Source organism: Saccostrea cucullata, unplaced genomic scaffold (assembly GCF_032062105.1).
Source record: "Saccostrea cucullata isolate Sc308-1 unplaced genomic scaffold, CSIRO_AGI_Scuc_v1 ctg417, whole genome shotgun sequence".
NCBI classification, from domain to species: domain Eukaryota; kingdom Metazoa; phylum Mollusca; class Bivalvia; order Ostreida; family Ostreidae; genus Saccostrea; species Saccostrea cuccullata.
Window position 1 is genome coordinate 82685 of NW_026923203.1, and position 21613 is coordinate 104297.

At 33.6% G+C, this 21613-nt stretch overlaps 1 protein-coding gene across 1 annotated transcript; it reads left to right on the top strand.

Annotated features, from left to right (window-relative positions):
- Nucleotides 1–508: 508 nt before the first annotated feature.
- On the top strand, nucleotides 509–21613 carry LOC134263436 (E3 ubiquitin-protein ligase HACE1-like). Its single transcript, XM_062745784.1, has 26 exons — nucleotides 509–686; nucleotides 2236–2290; nucleotides 2427–2516; nucleotides 3313–3417; nucleotides 3716–3791; nucleotides 3984–4061; nucleotides 4561–4614; nucleotides 4814–4896; nucleotides 4985–5081; nucleotides 5416–5517; nucleotides 5598–5704; nucleotides 6026–6197; nucleotides 6299–6633; nucleotides 6747–6815; nucleotides 6908–6995; nucleotides 7359–7470; nucleotides 7637–7734; nucleotides 7918–8005; nucleotides 8107–8256; nucleotides 8405–8466; nucleotides 8555–8689; nucleotides 18890–19021; nucleotides 19297–19392; nucleotides 19608–19678; nucleotides 20070–20183; nucleotides 21387–21613. The coding sequence occupies exons 1-26, from the start codon at nucleotides 623–625 to the stop codon at nucleotides 21487–21489; spliced, it is 2736 nt and encodes a 911-aa protein (XP_062601768.1). The 5' UTR covers nucleotides 509–622; the 3' UTR covers nucleotides 21490–21613.

Here is a 21613-nt window from a genome sequence, read left to right on the forward strand (position 1 = left end):
GTATGGTGAACTCACCCTACAATAGTTACTGTGGAATTTCTTGCCATATCTAATACATCGTCACTAACCATAATAAAGGAAATTCGAACTATATCATAATTGTTTGTCTCTAAGGTCTATATTATGTTAAGATTCAACTTCATTCAAGTTAATGAACAGTATGTCCTGATAAAATACCAATATTCTGACATAAAACTGCCGAAATAATTACAAGAAACTTACCAAAAACAACACAAAAAACTTAAACTGACTTACTGAGACAAAAATATGTGATTGGACCGAAAATAAATATTCGGAACATTTTGTAAAATTGAGAAAAAAATAGTCGAAATTTTTATTTTAGGATAGTTGATATTTTCAATATTTGATATAAAATATATATTTAAAAATATTTTTTCTGAAATATTTTCGCATAGTCACTGTAATAGTTCCAATAAACAATATTTTTATTGTAAAACCAAACCGTTTTAATCCAGCTGCAAATATTTTTAAATTTTTTACACTTCTGGGTCTAATATTATTTCCTCTACAGAAGAGCGCCAATATTTCATTTTGGGACATGATGATGACAGACTGGAACAGCTAGGAAGAGACACTGTGTAGTTGAAAAATCTGATGAAAAATGGAATTTCTCAAAGATTTGGCAGCCTCCTTAAGAAGTGCAAGGACTGTAGAATTACCAAAGGGTACATAATATATAGCCAAAGCTTACAGAAAGGAATACAGGAAATTTTTTAACTTTTTCAAGTTTTTGTCAGCTGTATTTGTGTAGTTACAGCTATAGGCACTTCAGATTTCATCACTGAGCTATATATAAAAATTATTCTTTGTGGGTGTTATTGATCCTCTTCACTCGATCTTCACAAACCTTTCGTCTATCTTGTAATCAAAAGTTGGAATTGTTACACACCCCTACTATTGTTTTATTCGCCAAACCGCACGTGACACTGACGTCACATGACGTCGTATGTAAGTTACAATACCAAGAAAAAACAGTGCTAAAAGTTAATGAAAACAGTTACATTTACTATTTATCTTCAATAAGTATCCATTTAATCAAGGCGAGTAAATAATTCGCGAGAACGCAACTTTACTAAGTGATGCATAACAAAAAATTCTAAAGAATATGTGCACAAAAGTTTGACTGTTTTTGCGCTCGCTATTACGTAATAGTACTAAACAGTCCCTATAGGTGTATAATTCTTACTTAATAACTTAAATAGTCCAAAAGTTTGACTGTTTTTCCCAACTGTCGGTACATGAACTGTTAAAACAGACTGTTGTCTTTTCATTCGCCTAAGGAATATAACAAAACAGTTGTTGACAGGAGTCTAGCTAGCTTGGGAAACAGTTGAACCGGAGTTCAACAGCTTGCACTCCGGTCCAACAGACTGACTGTTTCCCTCTACCCAGGTTTACAATTGTAAATTGCTTACCGGTTCATGTGATCTTGAATCTTACCTTATGACTAGTTACCACATCTTGCATTATTGTCAAAAAGTATTCATAAAAATTGAAGTTAAAAAGCAGGTCATTTACTGTAGCTTTGTAATACTTTTGATTGGTCAAACAGTATCGATAAAATTAATACTCTTGTCTAAGGAAAAAAAAATCCTAACAAGAACTGTTTTGTAACAAACTGCTTGCAGATGGTGGGTTAATAAATTAGGAAAAAGAGCATTGTAACAGTCATTTAAAATATTGCACTGTCATTTATTGAATAAATGTTGAAATACTAAGGATGTGCAATTTTATCTGTATACTGGTATATCACGATTTTTTGTTGCATGATATGTATTATGATACAGAGACCTAAATACCGGTATTTAGGTACATATCATAAAGTCCAGAAATTATTCACTTATTTCTCCAATCTTTCAAATTGCAATTACAGAGAGTCTAAAAAGTGTTTTAAAAGGTGAAAAGAATGGCATCTTACCATCCAAACATGATTAATTTTATTTACATAAAAATTTCAAAAAAGAGAAATTCTGTTTTTCGAGCATATTTGTAAGAAAAATAATGTCTATTCATTTAAAATCATTGTAAAAATTGCTTGTAAAAATATCATGATATTATCGTGATAATTTGGGGGAAAATCATGATATATCGCGATACGAAATTTTTAGCGATACCCATCCCTATGAAATACATATTATTTAAATATATTTTTGTTAAATAATGAGTGACTATTTTGTTTTAAATGCTTAAATTATTTCTGTTTGTTATATTTAGATCAAGAATCAGCATTTTACATGCTTATGTCCATGATCATTGGCAATCAACACAGGTATGTAGTATGCTTGGTCAAGCAATACAAATTTAAAATGTAAGCTAAACAGCAAAAAAAGATGAAGATTTTCGTAATCAACATTTGATTTAAAGGAATGGAACTGTTTGTACCTTGACCATTTTATTTTTGACAGATCAGTGTCAGAACTTTTGTCAAACTCCAAATTTGATGTCAACTTTGCTCCTGGAAGAAGCCGTAGAAATCTGCTCCACATTGCTGCAAAGTAAGTAATACAAAGAAATACACTGTAATAAAAAAGTAATTTTATTTTAGTTTGAAATTTTTAGGAGCATTTTCTGTCTGAGAGTTAACAAGTGTGTTACATATCATCCTTGCACAGAGTTAATATAATTATCAATATCTCGGTTTATTCCATGTTTATCCCATGGATATTACTCATTTCAATGGATTTTTTTTTGTTTATCTCCCACAGTTGTGACATCACAATGGTTTTTGTGTTAACATGATGAAGAAATATTAAGTAGAGTCCTATTTAAACAGCATAAAACATTAATTGTCAATGTGAAGTATTAAACGTGGGATAAAAAGAATCTCCCATGAATTGTAGTTCGATATGATTTTTATCCAACTCATTGTATGTTTTTATTAGGAAAAAACACACGAGTTGGATTTTAAAAAAACACACGAGTTCAATAAAAATCATATCCAACTACAAATCATGGGAGATCCTATATATATATATATCATCCCGGCCCTAAAGTTAGGACATAATTGTATTTTTTCATGTGCCAGAAGTTCTGTCATGTGATGTACAGTACATTTTATTTTGGTGTCATGTGTGAATTGGGTTATTAATCAAGAAGGACTAGATTTCGAGTTAGTCTAATTCTGGAGTCCTTTATACTTTGAATTGGTTAAACAGGTGAAGATTTTTTTATATCAATATATTAACAGTGTTGATAAACTGACTCTGACCTACATTTAATCACATTTTTTATAACCTAATCTACGTGTGCCTGACTATTTGTACATGTACTAAGTGATTCCCTCCTTTCCAGCACTGGATCGTATGAGTGTCTGGTGACCCTGATAAAGAAGGGGGTGGATGTCAACTGTCAGGACATGTCTGGGTGTACACCGCTACATCTGGCTGCCAGAAATGGGTAAGTATGACTACAGCTCAACCTCAGTAATAATTAGCCGACACACTGGAACAAAAAGAAGTTTTAGTTGTCAAATGTTTTAGATAAGAAAACTAACTGTGGATTGGATTGTGAACACATTTCTACATAAAAACAAATTCTTAAAAATTTTCTTGATACAAAAAAACTTCATAATTTATAGGATTAAATGATGTCCTTAAATTTTATGAGAAAACAAGACTCAAAGTGAAACAATTCTGAACTAATGAACTTGATAAAAGATAATATATATCTATTAGTTTTTTTGCTTATATTACAGACAGAAGAGATGTATTAACAAGCTATTGGAATGTAAAGCAGATGTCAACATCAGAAACAATGAAGGGTTGACTGCTGTAAGTCTCTAACTATGGAAGGCTATAGTAAGGGAAGTAACTTGTGCTCATATCATCAAAAATTGATATGCAAGTATAGATTTATATCTTCTTACTTGTTTGACAAAACACACAAACAGTGGTGATTATTTTCAATATTACAGATACACTGGCTGATTAGGATATATTAGCTATTTATGTATTATATTACAGATACACTGGCTGGCTGTCAATGGTAGAACAGAGGTTTTACACGATCTGTTTGCGTACGTTCCTGACGTAGATGTAGAGGTAACTCACTCAGTGTTTTAGAGATGGATTCCTCTCTCCTTTACCTCATTTCTATATTTTACCCTATATATCAAAATTGATTTTTTTTTCTTTGTTTTACTTCACACTGAAAAGTAACACACAAAGAGTGGGAAACATTTTAGATCACTCTGATCAACTGTTAATATAGTCTTGTTTTGTCCATAAATTTTTCAAAAACCATTGTGCTGTCTTCAAACATGTATGATGCTTTTAGCATCCAGTAGTAATGGAAATTCAAAATTTTTTTGAACAAAGCAAATGATTAAGAAGTATTTGGTAATGAATTTAGGGTTAAATCATGAAAGCATTTTCTTTTTAAGAAATCCACAGCAACCTATTTTCAATAGAATGCTGAGATTTGTTCAGCCGTATTTCACTGGGCAAGGATAGGGCTTCAAAGAGGATCCAAAGATTACATCATTCAGAAGCTGGAGTGTATTTAAGAGTATGAGTAAACAATTGTTCGTTTCCATTGTAGGATGCACAAGGACAAACAGCATTACATGTAGCCTGTCAGAATGGCCACAAATCAGTGAGTAAAAATAATATGTCTATCAAGTCAGTAAGTACAAATAGTATCTCCCTCATGTCAGGAATTACAAATAGCCTGTCAATAAGTCAGGAAGTAAAAATAGCATGTCCATCAAGTCCTCTGTAGATAAAGACTAAAACATGAAATATCTTAACTTTTGTAAAGGAATTGTTGAATGAAAAGCTTTCTTTTTATACAGACTGTGATTTGTCTCCTGGACCATGGAGCAGATGCCAACAGACCAAATCATAATGGATGGACCCCCCTACACTTTGCCTGCAGGTATTTTTAGCAAAGAGATTTGTATAAATTTAATTTCAATGATTTTGTTTATATATTGCTGAGATTCAGTAGAATATTCAAATTTCAGTCATGGTCAGCATAACACTGCAGACATTCTGTTGAGACGAGGAGCTAGGTTTAATGCAGATCATTTTGGGAAAACTCCCCTGGATCTTTGTTTACAGGTAAATATTATATTGGGCTGGAACAGTTGGAAAGAGGGGCAGGCTGTTGCCAGTGACCGCCGTAAGTGGCGTTCGTTGTTGAACGGCCTCATGCGTCCTCCGGGGCACGGAGAGGATAAGTACCGGTAAGTAAATAGATATTACTTTGGAATTGAAAAACACTAAATCGAAAATATTTTGGGGATGGGAAATGTGTTGTGTTATCCAAGTAGAAACAAAATATTTTGGAAAATAAATACCCAACTCAGTGTTGAATGTGGTGTGTATTGTGTTTTTTGGAATTACATAAACTAAAGATTTGATAATAATTGAAATTTGAAACATTTTATTACAGGGTGGGTTCAGTGAGACATGCAGCATCCTTCTACAGTATTTACCAAAATTAATAGAGCAACTCATCACCAGTGTCAGAAGTGAAAAGATAAAAGAGGCAGATGTAAGCATTTTTAATCTTTGCTAGATCTAATCAACTAATATAAGGCATCAGAACTTTTTTATTTTTGATTTATTTTGTAGTATTTGAAGGTTCTAATACATGTCAGTTCTCGTGGTAATGGAATGGCTGATATATTACTGACCAGATTATCAGAAGAGGCTTCTGTGATCGGACACAACTTATTGAGGTAATTCTCTGATTGGTCACAATTTATTGATTCAGAAGTAATTTTTTCTGATTGGACAAAATTTATTGAGGTAATTTTCTGATTAAACACAATTTATTGAGGTAAATCAGGTAATTCTCAAAGAGGAAGATAAATGTGAAATCCATTGATAGAAAGCTGTTCCCTAAAATACATGGCTATAGTAAATTGCACAATGTATGAAATGATACATTGTTGAATGTTGAAAGAAAAGATTGATTCTTTAAAGAAAAATGCCAACAAATTTATTATATTGAAAAACATACACAGCTCTTTTGCTAGCTGCATTCTTCATTTTTGCAGTGTTTCCAGCAACATAGAAACCCAGGTATCATGTCTATTAAGAAATGTGAGAGTATTATGTAAATTATATTCCCACATCTACCAATCGTCTTCCTCCTCGTCTTCATCCAGCCAATCAAAAGGACTGCAGGGAGTCACACGGGTGTCACCCAAAGCTATAGAAGTGTTTGGGGTAAGTGATGTTTACCAAGAAATCTTACAACTTTTTTTTGTACTTTTTTCTTTGAAATGTAACTAATTATGATTTAATACTGGTTTGTATTTACTTTCTAGCCACTTGAGGCATTATGGCAGCTCCTTGCTGACTGGCTGTGTCTTTTAAGAGTGGAATTCAAAAAAGAAGACAAAAATTCAACATCAGGGAAAACTCAATCAGAAAATTCAGACTCAGGGCAAAAATCTCAGGATGTTGAGAGTGAGAAATCAGACGCTCAGAGTGAAGTTATCACTGAGTGCAGTAAAGTGGTGGATCCTAAACCTTGTGATCAGGAGGGGATCCTACAAAGTCTGTGTGTGGATCAGGATGTGGTGGGAGTCATTCTGCCCAGGATTTGTGGGGTCATTCATGCGTTTTATATCTGCTGTACCTGTCAACATGGGCACCCACAGTAAGTGAGACTGATCAGGAAAAATTTTTAATTCATTTATTTTTTTAAATTTATAGAATTGTAGAACATAGGAAAAGTTCATTTCAAATTGATCCTTTTACTTGTAATTTCAGAATGACATCTCCAAGATTTATAGAATTTGTATGTCAGCATAATAGAGAGTTAAAACTTCTTGTGGGAAGGTAGGATAATATGTTTTGCATAGTATTTATTCTACATGTATATAATCTATTTATAGCTTATATATATTTATGGCTAAGTTAACTTCTTTCAGGAACCCTGAGATTATTTTTGACCATTTCCACTTTCTCCTGGAGTGTCCAGAGTTGATGTCTCAGTTTCTACACATCATCAGGTCTAGAGTAAGTTACACCCAATGATTATTAGATCACTTAAGCCAAAGTTTCAAATACACTTTTCTAGGTTATAAGATAAGACTATCACAAAAATAACAATTCTTGATTGTTTTTCCTATCTCTCAACCAGTCACATTAAGATATACAACTTGTAACACGTGCATCTGAGGTGTCAATCCTTTCTGTTTACATTATCTAAGGTAACTATTTATGAAAGCTTTAAGTTGATTAGTGCTTCTCAATTAGAGATTCAGAAGCAGGCCTAAACATTAAATACCACATAATTTGTCAGGGGTCCAATGGCAACATGTTAAGATAAAATGAAACAGAAACTTGAATTCATAGTAAATTGTACATTTATTTGTCCAGCCATTTGAATCCAGGAGACGTTGGTTCTATGATAATTTGGACAGGGAGGGTTCTAGAGGAGAGATCATTCACTCTCCGCCAAGTGATGAAGATGTCCTTGTGATAAGCAGAGGTGAGGAATAGGAATCTATCAGCTGTACACTAGCCCCCACTTTCTTATAATAAACTCTCTGAATTGGTCAATCTTATTTGTTTGTAAACTGACCATTTCTCTGTAAAGTAAGAGGGAAAGGCAAGTCCAAGTCCAGGATTTTAATTTTTGTTTTGATTTCTTCCAGAGAGGATGTTTCACAGTAGCTGTGAGAGCCTGATCAAACAGCCCTCAGACAAACTGAAGAAAGGTCTGGCTATCAGATTCCAGGGGGAAGAGGGAATGGTCAGTTTTAACTCTACTCAAGAAAAACATAGAATGCAATATATAAATGTTTCGTATCCAAAAGCGAAATGTACAGGTTAAAAGGCAGTATATGTAGCGATTACAGTAGGTTTTATTTCATCTTCATTGAGACGTAGCAATTTTTGGTTCCTAACTCTTAAATTCAATGAATATCTTCTATAGGGGTCAGGAGTTGTACGAGAGTGGTTTGACGTTTTATCGCGAGAAGTTCTCAATCCAGACTACGCCTTGTTCACTCAGTCAGCTGATGGTATTGTGTTTTATTTCATCAAAATTTTAGGGGGAAAAAAAATTTGGGGGTATTAATGAAGTTCTTTTTGATTATTAATCTTATGTGATGATACTTTGTAGGTTGTACGTTCCAGCCCAACAGTAACTCGGCCATTAACCCCGATCATCTGAACTACTTCCGATTCGCAGGACAGACACTTGGACTGGCTCTATATCATCAACATCTCCTAAACGTTTACTTTACAAGATCATTCTACAAACACATACTTGGTAAGGGCTCATTTTGTTTTCCATATTTATTTGTAGTTCACTATGTTAAGTAAAAACAATATCCCTTTCTTAAAAATGTATCAGATATTAAGCAGAATTAAAATGGAACATTAATTTGTTACCAATACTCCATGGCTATCTCTTGTAGGTATTCCTGTGAATTATACTGATGTAGCTTCTATAGACCCAGAATATGCAAAGAATCTACAGGTAAGAAGACATGCTGCTTCCAGGATATGATTCCATTATTTATGGCAAATTCGTCATCCACTTGATTTTATCTGTTGTCTGTATTTAGTGGATCCTGGATCACAACATTGACAACATTGGACTTGACCTTACATTTTCGGTGGAGACGGATGTGTTTGGAGCCATGCAGGAAGTGGAGCTCAAACCAGGTGGAGCCACCATACCAGTGACAGAGAAAAATAAGGTGTGATTCACACATTAATTGTCTCTTTTAATGTACAGATAGTCTCATGCTAAAAACTTGCAAAACCATAAATTATTATATGATGTATTTTGAATTTTTTGTTATTTATAATGCAATCTTTATTAAGGTCTTCCGTTTCCAACGGAAGACCTTCTACTGATTCTGATGATTAAGATTATTAGGGTCTTCCGTCTCCAACGGAAGACCCTTCTATTATTGTATTGTTTCTTTTTCACTTTTATTAAGGTCTTCCGTCTCCAACGGAAGACCTTATTGTTTTCGTTCAGTTTCTTTTTCCCTATTATTATTATTTTTTTTCTTACCGATTTTGTGCACGCGATTTCTCAGAAACGGCTCGCCCGATTTTCACCAAACTTTCAGATCTGATAGATATTTATCTGAACCTTGTCGGAAATTTTCATCGTTGATGACGTCACTTCCGGTCGTGAGATATGGACGATTTTCTGATTTTTAGAGGGTCGGCTTGTCCTGAGATCTCCTCCTAAATGACTGAAGATATCGACTTGAGATTTTCAGTGAAGGTAGAGGAAGGATAGTAGATGTGACATTTTGCATATAGAGCTTTCCAGGTAAAAAGGCATCGACGCTCGCCTGGGCCCGAAAAATAGGCTCATACGCATCTCGCAAAAATTGATACGTTTTCATTTATATCTTTTTACTGGTTAATATTTTGTTAAGACATATATAATAAAAAATGTGCAATAAAGTAAGACCTTTCATTTGATATGAAGAAAATGGGGTTAGCCCTTCAAATTAGGGGCATAGAGGGGCCAAAAGTCTCTCGTCTTTAACTCTTTAATGATCAATATTTTGTGATACATTACTGAAGCAAAGATATTCAACTTAACTATTTGCAACAATATATGCTAAAAATTTGATCATATGTTAAGTAATAAAGGGTCACAGGGGGCTAGAATGCTAAATCTTTGACGATTTATATCTCGAAAAGCGGGAATATTTTGATAAGCAGTATTGAACAAAAGATGGTCAAAATAATGTTCCCAACAATATGCATACTTTCAATTTGTTCATTTTGTCCGTGGACACTTCCGTTGTAAACTGGAAGTACATGTAATTTAAATACATGTACAGTCAATTCTCGAATTATCGCCATTCGATTCATCGCCATTTTCGCAATACCGCCATGATTTCCCAAGAACGTTTTTCCTGCTATATAAAATTCTCTTTATAACGCCAAATTCGAATACCGCCATCCGCCACCCTGTTTTCACAACAAACGTCCATTTTTAAGTGTCAATTATCTCGATAATACCGCCACAGGTGTATGTGGTCAGTGAAGCGCGTCTAATTGGTTCACGCTATCCCTGTTGTAAAGCAATTGCAAAGCCAGTCAAGGTACATGCAATTAAGTAAACAATGATTTTAACATGAACTGTTAGAATAATTTTGTTTTCTGTTTAATAAAATCATTTAGTCAAGGCTTCACCACGAAAGCGGTCATTGTAAAGTAAACCGATAACGTATTATTTTGATGATCTCTGCTTTTAAAAACAATGCAAGGATTGTTTGAAAAATAATTATAAGTCAGAAATTGTGAGCGTTTCATTAACAATGATTTCATATACAATGAATTTAATCAAGAACTTATTTTACGTACTTTAGGCAATATATCACGACGATCGACCCAGCATTTTTTTTTCAATATCAGACGTGCAGATTTACATACATACACATATATTTCTCTTAATTTTATAATTGAATACTTTGTTTTAGCGAAATTGTACATAAAAAAATTACTTGAAGTACTTTCAAATTTAGAAATATGTTTATATATACATGTACATGTGATTATAAGAATAGAAACGCTAAATGGTATTTCTAAGAACGATAACTCTACCTCTTATTTCCTAAAAGATGGAAAATTCAATTCATCGCCAAATTCGTTATACCGCCATGATTTCTAAATTACAAAAGGTGGCGGTTTATCGAGAATTAACTGTACATGTATAGCGATTTTTTTCATTTCCTAATGAATGTAATTGTTCATAATAGAGATTTAAAGAATGCATAGCATCTTAATATTTCCACCGGATGTACGGTTTGTTCAAACCGGAAGTTGTCTAAAAATGAGTATTTTCCATCGAAACTTTCAGGGATGATTACTGCATGCTTGATGTACAGTTGAAAGTAGTTTTGAGCACATACGGTCGCACCGGAAGTGAAGAAGTACAACCGGAAGTTGATTGGAATTGATAGATCGTACATTTTTTTGTATTTCTGAACATATTTTGAAGAATTCTTGTGCCTTTTTGACATTTTTTATCCTATCAGTGGAATTATCCCAACACAGGTCTTATTCCATCAGATATCGGACGGAAGACCTACTCGTTGCTTGCAACGAGATCGCATCTAGTTAAGGTCTTTCGTCTCCAACGGAAGACCTTATTGTTTTCGTTCGGTTTCTTTTTCCCTATTATTATTATTTTTCTTACCGATTTTGTGCACGCGATTTCTCAGAAACGGCTGGACCAATTCTCACCAAATTTTCAGATCTGATAGATATTTATCTGAACCTTGTCGGAAATTTTTCGTAAGTACGTCGTCACTTCCGGTCGTGAGATATGGACGATTTTCTGATTTTTAGAGGGTCAGCTTGTCCTGAGATCTCCTCCTAAACGACTTAAGATATCGACTTGAGATTTTCAGTGAAGGTAGAGGAAGGATGGTAGATGTGACATTTTGCATATAGAGCTTTCCAGGTAAAAAGGCATCGACACTCGCCTGGGATCAAAAAATAGCCTCATACTCATCTCGCAAAAATTGACACGTTTTCTTTTATATCTTTTTACCTGTTAATATTTTGTTAAGACATATATAATAAAAAATGTGCAATATAGTAAGATCTTTCATTTGATATCACGTAAACGGGGCTAGTTCTTCAAATTAGGGGCATAGAGGGGCCAAAAGTCTCTCGTCTTTAACTTTTTTGTTTTTTCAATATTTTCAAATTATATGAGTATAGTTGATAGAAACATTTCTTATTAGGCTGAATATATAATTCGTTTGTAAATTTATAAATTCAAACTCGAGATATTAACATTCAAAAATCTGAAGCGGGAACGAAATGGCGGCGGTCTCTGTCAATTCCGACATTTCGCAATAGCGTTTAACAGAGGCAGCCGAGCGTTTGCTTGATTGAAAGTAACATAAGGAGCAATGAAATATGTAGGGATACTTGGATTGTCACGTCGTAGGTTCGTTGCAATTCTGTGTCAAACTACATTCATAATCCAAGGTCTCCTTACAAGTCTTCTTTAATTGGGTTTGGTTGTTTCTCAAAGTAGAAAAAAGAAAAGAATTAATGTGCAAATTAAGTATGCATTGATGATATTATCTAAATCAAAAGGATTTAATCAAAAGAGAAAAGGCATGATTCCATGATGTTTTATCAAAGATCGTAGTCAAAGTCATATCTCATCTTATCGAAAATTCGGACGGAAGACCTACTCGTTGCTCGCAACGAGATTGCATCTAGTTATTAAGGTCTTCCGTTTCCAACGGAAGACCTTATTGTTTTCGTTCGGTTTCTTTTTCCAAATTATTATTATTATTATTATTATTTTTCTTCCAACCGATTTTGTGCAAGCGATTTCTCAGAGATGGCTCGTCCGATTTATACCAAACTTTCAGATCTGAAAGATATTCAATTGATCTTGATAGGTTTTTTTGCTTTTTGATGATCTCACTTCCGGTCGTGAGATATGGTCGATTTTCTGATTTTCAGAGGGTCGGCTTGTCCAGGAAACTCCTCCGAAACGACTAAAGATATCGACTTAAGATTTTCAGTGAAAGTAAAGGAAGGTTTGGTGAGTTGTAATTGGGTCTCCAAATCTTTCTAGCGCAAAAGGCGCCGGAGCTCGGTAGGGCCCGAAAAAATGTCTCAGAAATATCTCACAAAATTTGACACATTTTGTTTCATATCTTCATACGCGTTCATAATTTGTTAAAGCATATTGAAGAAAAAATGTGCAAAATCACAAGGCGTTTCATTTGATGTCAAAAAAATGGGGCTGACCCCTAAAATTAGGGGCTCACAGAGGCCGAAAGTCTTTTATCTATAACTCTCTAATGAACAATATTTTGTTATACATTACTGAAGTAAAAGTATTTATCTTAACTATTTGCAACAATATATGATACAATTTTGATCATATGTTACGTAATTAGGGGTCACAAGGGGCCAGAATGTCAAATCTTTGACGCTTCATATCTCGAAAAGAGTGAATATTTTGATAAGCAATATAGAACAAAAGATGGCTAGATTAATGTGCTGAACAATATGTATACTTTGAATTTTTGTAAAACGGCCCCATTAAGGACTTGTAGGAGTGGCCCCTAAATATTTTTATAAAGCATATCTCCTAAACGAAAAGAAATCTCTGAATAGGTGTAGAACAAAAAGTCTTTGAAATCACAAGACCTTTCGTTTGATATCAAGAAAAAGGGGCCAACTCCTCAAATTAGGGGCTGAGAGGGGCCAGAAGTCTTTCATCTTTAACTCTTTAATGATCAATATTTTTTGATGCATTACAGAAGCAAAGATGTTCATATTAACCATTTGCAACAATATATGATAAAATTTTGATCATATGTTACGTAATTAGGGGTCACAAGGGGCCAGAATGTCAAATCTTTGACGCTTCATATCTCGAAAAGGGTGCTTATTTTGATAAGCAATACTGAACAAAAGATGGCTAGATTAATGTGCTAAACAATATGCATACTTTGAATTTTTGTAAAACGGCCCCATTAAGGACTTGTAGGAGTGGCCCCTAAATATTTATATAAAGCATATCTCCTAAACGAAAAGAAATCTCTGAATAGGTGTAGAACAAAAAGTCTTTGAAATCACAAGACCTTTCGTTTGATATCAAGAAAAAGGGGCCGACTCCTCAAATTAGGGGCTGAGAGGGGCCAGAACTCTTTCATCTTTAACTCTTTAATGATCAATATTTTTTGATGCATTACAGAAGCAAAGATGTTCATATTAACCATTTGCAACAATATATGATACAATTTTGATCATATGTTACGTAATTAGGGGTCACAAGGGGCCAGAATGTCAAATCTTTGACGCTTCATATCTCGAAAAGGGTGAATATTTTGATAAGCAATATTGGACAAAAGATGGCTAGATTAATGTGCTAAACAATATGCATACTTTGAATTTTTGTAAAACGGCCCCATTAAGGACTTGTAGGAGTGGCCCCTAAATATTTATATAAAGCATATCTCTTAAACGAAAAGAAATCTCTGAATAGGTGTAGAACAAAAAGTCTTTGAAATCACAAGACCTTTCGTTTGATATCAAGAAAAAGGGGCCGTCTCATCAAATTAGGGGCTCGGAGGGGCAAGAAGTCTTTCATCTTTAACTCTTTAATTATCAATATTTTGTAATAAGTATACATTTTGAGAAGCAAAGATATTCATTTTAACGATATGTAACAATATGTTATAATATTTTGATCATATGTTACGTAATAAGGGATCACCAGGGGCCAAAATGCTATATTTTTTATGCTTTACGTCTCAAAAAGGGGGAGTATTTTTATAAGCAATATTGAACAAAAGATGTTCAGAATATTGGATAAAAAAAAACAGAAACTTTAAATTTAATGAAGAAAAACTTAATGTCATTCTCTTTTAACGAATATCTCAGTCAAAATCACATCTCATCTTATCTAGAAATTCAACGGAAGACCTACTCGTTGCTCGCAACGAGATCTCATCTAGTTATTATTATTATTATTCCACTTTTTCTTTACAATTTTTGTGCAGACGATATCTCAAAAACGGTTTGATCTATTTTAATGAAATTTTCAGTGATAATGTGTTTTGATCTGAAGATGATCCTTTTTTGTTCAAATCCAAAAAATTCACTTCCGGTCGGAAGTTATCGCCCTTTAATCGAATTTTTAGTGACCATTTTGTCGACACAAAAACTCAAAAACGACAAAAGCTAGAATGTTGTCATTTTCAGGGCTAATAGACAACATATTGTAGTTTTGCACCTATACTTTCAAATCTTCCGGAAGTGTTTAGTATGGAAGCTCGGTAGGGGGTCAAAATTTAGGACACGTTTTATGAGTGATTTTTTGAGACATTTTGCATCATATCTTTTAAAGTATAATTATTTTGTTAAAACATACTGAACATAATTTGTGCAGAATGACAAGATCTTAAATATGATATCAAGAAAAAAGTGCTGACTCATCACATTAAGAATCAAAAGGGGCCAAAAGTCTTTTTTCGATAACTCTTTAACAATCAATATTTTGTTAAACATTACTGAAGCAAAAATGTTAAACTTAACAATCTACAACTATATATTATGATATTCATGTTGTATGATACATAATTAGGGGCCACAAGGGGCCATAATGCAAAATCTTTGATGCTTTATATCTCGAAAGGGAGAAATATTTTGATGAGCAATATTGAACAAAAGTTGTTCAAAACAATGTTCTGAACAGTATTCAACCTGTCATTTTTTGCTAAACATCCCCATTAAGGAGTTGAAGGGTTGGCCCCTAAATATTTCTTTTGCTAATAGCTCAAAAACGTAAAAGAATTTCTGAACAGTTGTTGAACAAAAAATGTTCAAAATCTTAAGATCTTTAAGATGAGATCCCGAAAAAGGGGCTGGGCACTCAAATTAGGGGCCAAGAGGGGCCAAAAGTCTTCAATCGATAACTCTTTATCAGTTAATATTTTGTAATTCATTACTGAAGCAAAGATGTTTATCTCAACCACCTACAACTATATATTATGGTTTTTATGTCGTATGATACATAATTAGGGGCCACAAGGGGCCAGAATGCAAAATCTTTGATGCTTTATATCTCGAAAGGGAGAAATACTTTGATAAGCAATATTGAACAAAAGTTGTTCAAAACAATGTTCTGAACAGTATTCAACCTGTCATTTTTTGCTAAACGTCCCCATTAAGGAGTTGAAGGGTTGGCCCCTAAATATTTCTTTTGCTAATAGCTCAAAAACGAAAAAGAATTTCTGAACAATTGTTGAACACAAAATGTTCAAAATCTTAAGATCCCGAAAAAGGGGCTGGGCACTCAAATTAGGGGCCAAGAGGGGCCAAAAGTCTTCAATCGATAACTCTTTATCAGTTAATATTTTGTAATTCATTAATGAAGCAAAGATGTTTATCTCAACCATCTACAACTATATATTATGGTTTTTATGTCGTATGGTACAAAATTAGGGGCCACAAGTGGCCAGAATGCTAAATCTTTAATGCTTTATATCTCGAAAGGGAGAAATATTTTGATAAGCAATATTGAACAAAAGTTGTTCAAAATAATGTTCTGAACAGTATTCAACCTTTCATTTTTTGCTAAACGTCCCCTTTAAGGAGCAATCTTTCATTTTTCGCTAAACGTCCCCATTAAGGAGTTGAAGGGTTGGCCCCTAAATATTTCTTTTGCAAATAACTCGAAAACGAAAGAGAATCTCTGCATAGTTGTTGAACAAAAAGTGTTCAAAATCCTAAATGCTTCAAGATGAAATCAAGAAAAAGGGGCTGGGCACTCAAATTAGTGGCCAAGAGGGGCCAAGAGTCTTCAATCGACAACTTTTTCTCTTTTAATATTTTGTAATACATTACTTAAGCAAATATGTTGATCTCAGCCATCTACAACTATATATTATGATTTTTATGTCGTATGGTACATGATTAGGGGCCACTAGGGGCCAGAATGCTAAATCTTTGACGCTTTATATTTCGTAAGTGAGAAATATTTTGATAAGCAATATTGAACAACAGATGTTTAAAATCATGTTCTAAACATTATGCAACCTTTCATGTTTTGTTAAACATCCCCATTAAGGAGTTGAAAGGTTGGCCCCTAAATATTTCTTTTGCGAATAACTCGAAAACGAAAAAGAATCTCTGAATAGTTGTTGAACAAAAAGTGTTCAAAATCCTAAGAGCTTTAAGTCGAAATCAAGAAAAAAGGGCTGGGCAGTAAAATTAAGGGCCAAGAGGGGCTTAAAGTCTTCTTTCGATAACTCTTTAACAGTCAATATTTTGTTTTACATTACTGAAGCAAAAATGTATATTTTAACAATCTACCACTGTATATTATGATTTTAATGTCGTATAATACATGATTAGGAGCCAAAAGGGGCCAGAATGCTCAATCTTTGACGCTTTATATCTCGAAAGGGAGAAATGTTTTGACAAGTAATATTGAACAAAAGATGTTCAAAATCATGTTCTGAACAATATGCAACCTTTCATTTTTCGCTAAAAGTCCCCATTAGGGAGTTGAAGGGTTGGCCTCAAATATTTCTTTTGCAAATAACTTCAAAACGAAAAAGAATCTCTGAATTGTTGTTGAACAAAAAGTGTTCAAAATCCTAAAAGCTTCAACTTGAAATCAAGAAAAAGGGGCTGGGCAGTTAAATTTAGGGCCAATAGGGGCCAAAAGTCTTCAATCGATAACTCTTTAGCACTTAATATTATGTAATACATTACTGAAGCAAAGATGTTTATCTCAACCATTTACAACTATATATTATGGTTTTTATGTCGTATGGTACATAATTAGGGGCCAAAAGGGGCCAGAATGCTAAATCTTTGACACTTCATATCTCGAAAGTGAGAAATATTTTGAGAAGTAATATTGAACAAAAGATGTTCAAAATCATTTTCTGAACAATGTGAAACCTTTCATTTTTCGCTAAACATCCCCATTAGGGAGTTGAAGGGTTGGCCCTAAATATTCCTTTTGCTAATAACTCGAAAATGAAAAAGAATCTCTGAACACTTGTTGAACAAAAAGTCTTAAAAAGCATAAGATCTTTCAGATGATTTGAAGAAAAAAAAGGGGCTGGTCCCTTACATAAAGGGCCAAGAGGGTCCAGAATTTGAATTTAAGACAGTTTAACGTTCAATATTTAAAAAATACCATCACGGCAGCACAATCGTTTTTCTTAAGAAAATTATCATTGTAAAAAATATCTCAATCAAAATCATATCTCATCTCATCAAGAATCGAACGGAAGACCCACTCGTTGTTCACAACGAGATCTCATCTAGTTCTTATTATTCTTTTTTTTTTCCTTTTCCTAGACGCCAACTTCGAGGCCTCATATTTCACTCATTTCTTGATGGATTTTGCTCAAATTTTCAGAGTTGATAGACGTTACTAAACTCTATCAGAATGTTATCTAAAATTTCAAAAAGTCACTTCCGGTTTTGAGTTATTTCCCTTTAAACGAAAATTTATAGGCTTTCATTTCCAGACAAAGGCTCAGAGACGGCTAAAGCTGGAGCAAAAATTCTACTGATTTTAGATAATAGAAGGATTGAAGTTGTGCATAGTGGTTTTTGTTTTTCGATTTCTCTATTCAAGATGGTGCTATATAGGGGTCAAAAATTAGAACGCCTAAAAGAGCGAAAATTTACACATATTTTGCTTTTTATCTTCTAAACTAAAAATATTTTGTTAAAACATATAGAACAAAATTTGTGCAGAATTACAAGATCTTTTGAATGATATCTCGAAAAAAGGGCTGACCCCTAAATTAAGGGATCTAGAGGGGCCAAAAGTTTTTTCCAGATATCTCAAAAAGTATTGAGAATTTGTTATACACCCAAGAAGCAATGTTGTTCAAAATGTCAAGCTTAATCTAATGAAGTGGTCAAAATGCGTCCGGCGACGTCACTTCCGGTCAAACCGGAAGTAGTCAGAAAATGCATATTTTTGCTCTTCTTGACAAGTTTTTGGGTAACATATATCACAAGAAGCACAAAACTTAATTTTCTGTCCATCGACATCACTTCCGGTCAAACCGGAAGTAGCCAAAAATAGCTTATTATTTAAGGTTTTGATGCAAAATTGAAATTATAAAGTGACTGGAGACGACTAAGCTCATTGCTTTCTTTTTGCTGACGTCACTTCCAGTCAAAACAGGAAGGAAGACCTTCTCGTTGCTTTGCAACGAGCTTTGCTCTAGTGAAGTATACAATTAAACATATGTAAAAGTACTACTAGCTACAGAGTCATATTTCTGCAGAATTAGCTTCTTTTCAAACCATAGAAGGAAATGCATGTTATGCAGATTTTTTAGTTTCACTTTCATTCAGAGCCAATGATTTAGTATATATAACTGTATAACAAATCTTAATTCCAGGAGGAATACGTCCAGCTGGTGACGGAGCTCCGGATGACCCGGGCCATCCAGCCTCAGATTGATAGCTTCCTGTCCGGATTCCATGAGTTTGTCCCCCAGGCTCTCGTACAGATGTTTGATGAATTTGAACTGGTATTGAACTCAGTGTTTATGATGCTTTTGTTAATGAAGCAGTACACTTAAAAATGAAAATAATTTGTTTTGGGAAAATTTGGGGGGGGGGGGGAAGGGGGGTATTTTAGTTAATTAATATCAAAGATGATGAAACTGTAAATATAAACCTTTATTGTACACTAGCTAAGAGTAATAAAGTTAAATTTAAATCCTAAGGAGAACATCTTTGAAGTTCTGTCATACTGTTAAATGGTACATGATAAAACAGCCTATAAACATTATATTTCCTACAGGAACTACTACTGTCTGGATTACCTGAGATCAGTGTGGAGGACTGGAGAAAGTACACAGAGTACAGTGGATACGATGAAAACTCTCCTCAAATACAGGTTTGTCCACAGACATTTGCTGAAGTGTAAAAGCATTCAGAAATTTATTTCTCTTAGACAACCTTATTATTTTAATCACATAAGAAATTTGAAATTTTAATTCTTCAGGAGGTATATATTTTTGTATGGAATATGCCAGTACCACTAATTTGATTGATTTGATTTTATTTAAACGTTATGATAAATATTAATGATTGTTATTAAACTTTTGACAGTGGTTTTGGGAAGTGGTAGAAGAATTAGGACAACAGGACCGAGTTTTGCTGCTTCAGTTTACCACAGGGAGGTAAGTACATGTTTGTCATGTGTAAGAAGATAAAACCTAATTCTTGTACAGTGTATATTGTATTTCCTATGTATTTGTTGATTACAAACTGCTTTGATTGTCAGAAATTTTCAAGTACTATAGATAATTAAAATTTTTTCAACACCTTAATTTTGTGAGAAAGAAATTTACTCTATTTCATCGAAACAAATTTTTAACGAATCGTGCTTACTGCTCAAAATAATCTTTAGAAATACTTATATATGCAAGATTATATTTTTGTGAGCACATTGTCTCGCTTAATTACTCAGTTCTCACGAAGAAAAAGTGATTTACAATACCATGATATATGTATTAGACTATTAAAACAAAAGAGAACAAGCAATTATTCATTGTGTGTTGTTTATTTCAGCTCCCGTGTTCCTTTTGGGGGATTTTCTCGTCTGGGTGGAGGAGGGGGACCACAAAAGTTCACCATCAGCCACATCACCTACCAACCCCAGCTTCTCCCCACAGCCAGTACATGGTAACCACAGCTTAGGTCTTGTCTGTATAGTATAACTGTAGAATGTTTTATAAATGGTTTAAAAAGTTGTTTAAAATATGACATTCTTTAAACTATATACAATACAAATGGTTTGAAAAGTAGAATTTTATTAAAACAATATCAGAAAGGGTCAAAAATCTTTCTGTTTCAAGTGATTCATACAATATGCTTCCACTCACAATAGAGATTAAAAAGTTTTAAGGAATGTTTTTCAGTTTTGTGTGAGTTATTGGTGTGTGAATCACAGACTTGTCACGTAGGTATATTTCATAGAGCACACTAGCACTTCATGAAAAATATGCCTACGTGCAAGTCTGTGTGATTCACACACCAATAATTCACATGAAACTGAAAAACATTCCTTATATTTACATTTTACATGTTTGGAAGCAACTAAAATATACTCAAGAATTGAATTTCTCGCTGTCCTATATCGTTGCAATTTTACCAACGTCGCTGCACCTCATTGTGACGTCAAGTTAACACACATTTTTCTGTGTATATTTCTACGTGTGAGTATACACAAAAATGACTTTCAAATCAATTTCACAGTTGGTTTAGTAGAAAAACACAGTGAATGTAAATATTTTGGCTTGTTTTTGACACAGATTTTTTTTTGCCTTTGAATATGACTTGATGGCCATTTAAAGTCATTTAGATAAGGTAAAGGTCACTATAATCAAAAATATAAAAAAAATTCTCATCTTAATGGAAAAATTGAAGTAAAGATAGTAAAGAGTGTAGAAGTAATTTTTCCCTCAAGGTATTAATTTATACTATGTACATGGTCACAAATTTTACGCAGAAATATGTCCAAGTGTACTTAAAATACATGCAAAGTATATAGGGACAGTCTAGTAAATCCGCGTAGTTTTCTACCTGTGGAATAAACAGAAATTGAGATTTCGCGAAATTATGACCCCGTGGAAAAAAGTATGTCTACAGTATTTTAGAAGTTCCTTTTTGAAACTAAGGTTGCTCAAGATGATGGGGCAATATAAAATTTATTACATAGATACAGTGTATTATTTTCTATGGTCTGTTTGAGCAAGAAGCGATGGTAGATTTTTTTTCCTTTTATATAAACGCAGTTAAAGTTTCTTCAGACTTGAAAAACTTAATTAACGCATGACATTTGTTCTTTCACAATACATTGTAATTTTTATAAATACTACTTTTAAGCATCAACCTTCTGAAACTACCAGAATATTCAACAAAATCTGAGTTAAAGGAGCGTTTGATGGTAGCTCTTCAGTGCGGAAGTCAAGGATACACTATGGCCTAGTCACTGACGTGTAATGCAGCAAGAATATAGTCACAAGTCATGTAATGGAGCAAAAATATAGTCCCAATACATACTAACAATTTCTGTCCCAGCTGTCCTTACTGTGGTAGCCAAAGATATATGG

Bases quoted from the DNA above. Each gene is read 5' to 3' on its own strand.
- LOC134263436 (XM_062745784.1), top strand. From the start codon at position 623: ATGGAATTTCTCAAAGATTTGGCAGCCTCCTTAAGAAGTGCAAGGACT. The intron at 3,418-3,715 runs GTAAGTATGACT...CTTATATTACAG, and splicing joins CATCTGGCTGCCAGAAATGG to ACAGAAGAGATGTATTAACA. The intron at 4,897-4,984 runs GTATTTTTAGCA...TTCAAATTTCAG, and splicing joins CCCCTACACTTTGCCTGCAG to TCATGGTCAGCATAACACTG.